Source organism: Vulpes vulpes, chromosome 4 (assembly GCF_048418805.1).
Source record: "Vulpes vulpes isolate BD-2025 chromosome 4, VulVul3, whole genome shotgun sequence".
Classification (NCBI taxonomy): domain Eukaryota; kingdom Metazoa; phylum Chordata; class Mammalia; order Carnivora; family Canidae; genus Vulpes; species Vulpes vulpes.
Window position 1 is genome coordinate 79,733,167 of NC_132783.1, and position 7,102 is coordinate 79,740,268.

Sequence of the window (7,102 nt, forward strand, 5' to 3'; positions counted from 1 at the left end):
ATTAAAAAAAATTATTTGAGGGCACCTGGGTAGCTCATTTGGTTAAGCATATGCCTTTGGCTTAGGTCATGGTTTTGGGGTCCTGGGATCAAGTCCTGCATCCTGCCCCTTGCTCCTTGGGAAGCCTGCTTCTCCCTCTCCCTCTGCCTGCTACTACCCCGTTTGTGCACTCCCTTTCTCTTGTGCGCACTCTATCAAATAAAATCTTTAAAAATATATTTATTTGAGAGAGAGTGAGAGTGGGGATGAGGGGGAGAGAGAGAGAGAGAGAGGGAGGGAGAAGGAGAATTTCAAGCAGGCTCCCCACTGAGTACCAAGCCTGATTCAGGGCTCCATCTCACAACCCTGAGAAGAGGACCTGAGCCGAAACCAAGAACCAAATGCTCAACCAACTGAACCACCCAGACACCCCAAATGTTTAACTTTTAGAATGTATAAACTGAGTATGAAATTATGACCCTCAATGAGCCTGAGAGTTTCTCCTAAGACTAAAATTTAGGAAGTTTAATGAATGAGTTTTTAATATGCTTTTTTCTGGTTTTAAGATTTGTTCCAGGTACTTTAAATTTAATGGATAGATGGACTTTAGCTAATAGATGATAGATATTAAAAAAGAATCTCCTGTACTCATATGCTTGCTTATGGTTTCCATCTTGCATTTATATTAATCCTGTAAATTCCCCCAATAGGCAGAGTGGCATGATTCAGACTGGATACTTTCATTGCCAGCCAAATTACCTGAAATTGAAGAATATTATGATGGAAACACATCTTCTAACTCCAGGCAGAGGAGTGGCTGGTCAAGTGGCCGGGCGGGCCGATCAGGCCGGTCAGGTGGTCGATCTGGTGGCCGGTCCGGTAGACAGAGTCGACAGGGAAGTCGGTCAGGAAGTCGACAAGATGGTAGAAGACGAAGTGGGAATAGAAATCGATCAAGAAGCGGGGGCCACAAACGGAGTTTTGACTGAGTATTTGATAGTTAATCTACCAGTGTGAGCTTGCCTATTTCTGCCTAATCATGTACATTATCCACCAAAAATTAGGTCATCATAGTTGAGGTATGTGTCTGCTCTTTGCAAAGAAGTTGGTCATATTTTTTTAAAAAGTATTTCACAAGAATGGTTGTAAACAAATCTACTTATCCAGTTATACCTTTGAATAAAAAAAAAATGCCTTTTATTGTCTCTTTTCACTATGTGTTAAGAATTTTGTCAATGTAGTCTTCTACAGGTTCTTCTAAAATGTGACACTTAATCTTACTTGAGATTACTTGGATTTTGCAAAATGTGATATTTATTTATTTATTTTAAAGATTTATTTATTTATTCATGAGAGACGTGGACTGAGAGAGAGTCAGAGACACAGGCAGAGAGAGAAGCAGGCTCCCTGCAGGAACCCTGATGTGGGACTCGATCCTGGATCCTGGGATCACGACCTGAGCCGAAGGCAGGCGCCCAACCCCTGGGCCACCCAGGCGTCCATATGATGTATTTTTATCCACATCATTCCTTTCATAGGATATATAGTAGAAAATAAGAAATCCCTTCTACATTCAAGGGCTGTAGAAACTGGTGACTTGGTTGGTTAGATGTAGCATTTAAATTCTAGACAGAGTTCATTAAAAGGGTGTGCAAGCAGTGTACACTCAATTTATTCACCAGGTAATGATTGAAGTCTACTATGTGCCTATCACTATGTTAATTGCGAGGGATATTAGTAGTACACAAGGCACAGCTCTCTCCTAAAGGAACTTACAGTCTGAAAACAAGCAATTGAGTGAGTTTAACATCCAAAGGCAAGTATGGAATGCTAAGGACCTAGTTGGGGTGCACCAAACCAGTCTTAGGAGTTGGAAAGGCTTAGAAGAAGTGATACCCAAAAGAAGAAGTCGAACAAAAGTATCTGTTGAGCTAAGCAAGTATGTGTATAGTGGGAAGAAGAGTTTAGAAGAGAGAGGGTTTACAGGCAGGGAGAACAGCATATGCAGATACCCAGAGCCAGAGAATGCCATAGGAAGTGTGAGGACCTACAGTTAGTTTAGTCTGGTTTACTGAGGCAGAGATAGGCATAAGAGAGAATGATTTAGTATTTAACAGGGACCAGATTTTAAGGGCTCATGTACATTGTTTAAACATACTCTTGAAGACAGTGACAAACCATTAAAAGATTTATTTATTTATTTATTTATTTATTTATTTATTTATTTATTTATTTATTTTTGCAATTAGCAAGAGGGTTTATTGGACGTTTGCGCAAACGGGCTCTCCGCCTCCGAAGAGGAAGAGAGCCCCGATTAGCAATTACAGGCATCTTTTAAAGGCAAAAGGAAAAAAAAACCGCTTAAAGACAAAAGAACCGCGGGAGTCACATAGCATCCAGGTTGATTTCTCAGAAGGTCAACATCAACCTATCCATTAAAAGATTTAAAGTAAGGAGTAACATGATGAGATCTGTGTTTTAGGAAAGATTATTAGCTACACCAAAGAGACTGGATTGGAGAAGGGCCAAACTGGAGGTCAGGAAACCTCTTAAGATGCTGTTGGAGTAATCTGAAGTAGATGATGGTGGTCTGCACTAATGTTAGGTAACATTTTGAGTGATAAGTACCGAGACATTCGAGAGCTTATTACTTGTCCAGAATCACAGCTGGATAGTAAATAGGGTAGTGAGGATTTAAACCCAAGTAAGTCTAGTTTCCGAATCTGCATTCTTAACCACTATGCTAAATAGCAGTGGTGACACTGAGAAACATGGATAGATTTCCAAAGTTTTTTGTTTAGTTTTTTTTTAAGTTTATTTATTTCTTTTTAGTAATCTGTACACCCAGTGTGGGACTCAAAACTTGATCCCAAGATCAAGAATCACATACTCCTCCAACCCAGCCAACCAGGCACCTCCAAAGTTGTAGGAAATAAAATTGTTAGGACTAGTACTTGATTGAATTGGAGGATGAGACAGATGCAGGGAGGGAGAAAAGGATATTAGTTCAATATTGGGTATATTTTAATATTGAATAGCACTTGAGATAATAAAAGATGTAAGAGGAGATAAACAGTAGGCAGTTGGATTTATATGTTTGAAGCGGGAAAGAGATCTGGAGGTGTCAAGATTTGGGCATAGCTTTTAAAAATGTTAATTGTACTTAAGGCAGTGGAAGAGATTATCTAGTGAAAGTATAGTAAGAAAAGAGGACTAAAGAGGGAACCCAGAGAGACTAATGTATTTACTGCATAGCAGAAGAAGGAAATCCCATCACCATCAAGAGGAGGTAAGAAGATGGTAGAAAGCCCAGGAATATGAGGCTTTCAAGGAACCAGAAGATGCACCTGGGATGGCCACCCGATTTGGCAAAAAAGGAGACATTTGACATGGGGAGCACCCGTATAATGAAGTATGGAGAGTAGAAACCATTTAGCAGTGGGTTCAGTAGGAAATGAGAGAGAAAGAACTAGGGACAGCAAACGTCTTCCAGAAACTTGGCTGTGAGATAGGGAGGAATAAGCTAACAGTGAATGTAAAAGAAAGGACATGAGATGACAAATTTTTGTACGTGTGCATTGGAGAAGGATGAAGAAAATTAGAGCATGGACTACTAATATGGGCAGGAACCAGAAAGGAGCAAGGAAGAGAAAGAATATGTGATGGGACAAGATCTCTATGAAGACTCAGAAGGATGAGCTCAAGCACACACTGGAGATTTTAATCTTAGCTATCTAAGAAGCACATCTCTAACATTTTGCCAGTTGAGATTAGAGACTGAATGTGTACTGGCAACAATTAGAGCACTTGAGTGATTTCTGTAGTGACACTCAGTATTCTGTTGTAGGAATGGAAATGGAAGACACTTGATTGATCTAGGATTGGGGTTTGTTCTGTGAGATGAAAGGATGACTAGGTGAAGATGTTAAGGACTTGGGCAATAGTGACTGGAGTAATGGGCCATGTAGTCTAGACTGCCTAGGGATTGAAGTGGAGGTGGGGTTGATAACATGGAGAATGTAGAAGGGGCAAGGGAGTGATGTATTTGTATCCAGAACTCTGATATTTCAAGAGCGGAGCAGTTGGGAACAAGACAAGTGCAGGGTTTGGTAGTAGGCTTCTTGGGAGTAACGGTTATTTCAATTGAGATAAAGAATGGAGAAGCTAGTGCGAGTGTTTTTGTGGACAATGAAGTCTCCAGGACTGAGGAGGAGAGGAAGACTAAGCCAGGTGCCAAACTATCAATGAATGGTGGAGGTTAAGTTACCTGAATGAGGAGGGGTATAGGGTGATATTGCTACCTATCTTTCAAGGGACAAGGGCATTTACTCGGATAGCGAAGGAGTAATAGTTGGAAATGGTTTTGAGGAAAAGACAAGGACACTGATACCAGAGTATATGGGATGTGAGGGAATGAACAACATATGTGTGGGAAAGTTGAAGGAATATTTTTCAAGAAGAGCCAGATTTCAGTTAATCCAATGGGTGTGGGGAGGACTCGGTGCTGGATTAAGAAAGGGAGAAGTTTTGATTATGGGAAATGGAGTTCCAGATAACTATGACTGGGGAGGTAGGGAGGAGTCTCAGCTGACTCTACATTTGAGTAGTTGTGAGCTCTGGATTTATACTGAAGATGAAAGAGAGGCTCCATTTCTACAAAGGTGCATGAGTACTGATAATTTAGTCAAAATAAGTTGTATATCTACAACGTCCCAGGCATTATGGGGCACAAAGGTGAATAAGGTGTAACTAGTCTCTGCCCCTGTCAAGAGCTCTTAATCTAGTGAAATAGATGGACACATAAACTTAGGTCCATGGCAATGACTAAGTGCAATAATTTGAGAGCTCTGCACAAGGGCACCTAGTCCAGCCCAGGAGTGGGGATGGTGGTTTAGAGAAAACTTCTTGGATTTGATGACTGAACATGAATTAAGTCAGGTAAAAGAAACAGGAAGTGGGAATGGACATCCAGGAAAAGGCCCGGAAAGCTAATAAAACAAGACCTGAGTAGGGCGAACAATAAGTAGCTGTCGTTGCTGGGATCTTCACTATGAGGAAAGCAATGATGAGAACAAGGCAAGAGTCCCATCTTGGAAGGCTTTGTAGACCTTGTTTTGGACAGCCATTGAAGGGTTTCAGGGAAATGAGTGAAAGAAGCATGTAGGTAAATGCTAGCAGAGTGGAGGTAGATTTTAAGGGTCTACATGTTAAAGGCTTGCTTTCCTATTAGCAAGGAAAGTGGGGGAGATCCTGACACGATTAAGCAATAGCTTTCCTTGCCATCTGGAAGAAGGCGGGGGCAGAATTTTCAGTTTGGGCTGCATTCAGCCCTTTATTTTGCTCCTTCCTCATAGAGTCCAGCACTTTCATGTTTCCACCTTTTGGCTATTCAGAGCCTCCTGTTTGGTACTCTGTGCCCTAGTGTGGTCGCTTAACAGCTATTCGAACTTAATTAAATCAGTTACCCTGATCTTCAGTTTTTAAATTTGTAAGTATGTTTATTCCCTTCAGCAATAGAAATTTGAACAATGAGTTCACATTTAGGTGTAAATGTCTGAGAGCTTCCTCTCACATTGTTTTTGTTTCCTGTTTTGTGAGTAGTGCTTAAGAAGTTTCTTTAAACCATATTTTTTCATACTAGTAATGTGCATCCATTGTTGAAAACTGAAAAAAATAGAGAAGCAAATGGAAGAAAATAAAAACCATCCATAATCATATCACTCAGATAATTACTGCTAGATTTTTGAATCTAGAAATTACTGTGTGTATTTTTGAATCACTATGTGCGTGTGTTATGTTTGAATACTTTTTGAAATAGAAATTCTCCCCAATTTTATGAAAACATGGCATTATCTTACATCAGAGGAAACTTATGGCATAATCAATATTCAAACAGAACTTCACATTTCCAATCAAATGTATACATGAGACCCATTTTTTTTCTACTGGTTGCTGAATTTTAAACTGATAACTAGATTTAATACTGTAATTTGGCTACCTTTGAGGCAGAAAGGGCCTTTCATGCTTCCTCTAGATTTTTGGCCTTTTGCCTACGTGCGGGTATATTACAAAGGAACTTACCTAGTTTATAAGCCTTGACAACAATTTCCCATTAAGTAGTGTTTTGGGCTTACTCTCCTGTTGAATATCTATTAATAATAAAAATGCCCCTGTACTGTTTATAGCAGTATTATTACAGAGGTTCCTTGAGACAGGAACTGAGCCTTAACGTACTTCAAAGTCTGAAGTCCCAGATGTTAAGCATTTTGTCAGTTGGTTAATTGCACTCATGCTTGCTCCCCCCCTTCTCCCGCACCTAATACCAGGGTGACTGAACTGCTTTCCTGCCTGGGCATCTAGCTAAAATTTATTTCAAGGGGTTCTTTCTTCTCCACCCCACAACATTGCCATTTTAATGGTCAATCAACATTTAGTGTCAATCTACTACATGTCTATGTACGTACCAGGCACTGTTTGAAATCTTCAGGATGCAAAGATGGATCAACCAAGGCTCCTAGCTTAAAGATATCAGAGTGTAAGTTAAAATATGTAAATTTGTTAAAGAACTGTGAAACCTCAAATAATAGTTTATGTGAAACATGAAATTTTTCAACTGTCATTTAAAAATGTGCAGTAAAAACTAATCTCATGAAATACAGAAATAAAAGTTCCAGCATTTTCATCATAAAATGATTATATTTTAAGTTGTCTTTCTAAAGACCTACATGTTTTAATAGCTCTCATTTATTGTGCTTTATGTGCTAGGCACTGCTAAACCCATTTCATTATCTTAATTTTCTCAGCCCATGAGGTAAGTTTGTTATTCCCATTTCATGCACAAGAAACTCAGGGTCAGTTTAAGTAATGTGTGCAAAATCACAGGACAAGCAGTGTGGGTTTTCAAAGCCAGGCATGATTTCAACTGATTTTTATTTTAACTCTTTTTTTTTTTTTTTTTTTTAAATGATTTTGTGTTGAAGTGGTTCCCAATTCTTTGGATCAGTAGTTCTTCAGAGAAGTTCAGCAACACCGTCATAGATCATTCAATGGACCACTTTCCCTCAACTCCTTGAATTAGTGTATTGTCCAATTATCCAGGATTTAGAGCCCAGTATTTTCTTAG

At 39.5% G+C, this 7,102-nt stretch overlaps 1 protein-coding gene across 6 annotated transcripts in view; it reads left to right on the forward strand.

The window, feature by feature from the left end:
* DDX50 (DExD-box helicase 50) overlaps window positions 1–1,192 on the forward strand; it is a 30,352-nt gene extending 29,160 nt beyond the window's left edge. For all 6 annotated transcript variants that reach the window (XM_026003704.2, XM_026003713.2, XM_072756208.1 and 3 more), the window contains one exon: window positions 690–1,192. In XM_026003704.2, the coding sequence (XP_025859489.2) occupies window positions 690–968 (279 nt within the window). In that variant the 3' untranslated portion in view covers window positions 969–1,192. The remainder of the gene's footprint in view (window positions 1–689) is intronic.
* Window positions 1,193–7,102: the final 5,910 nt, after the last annotated feature.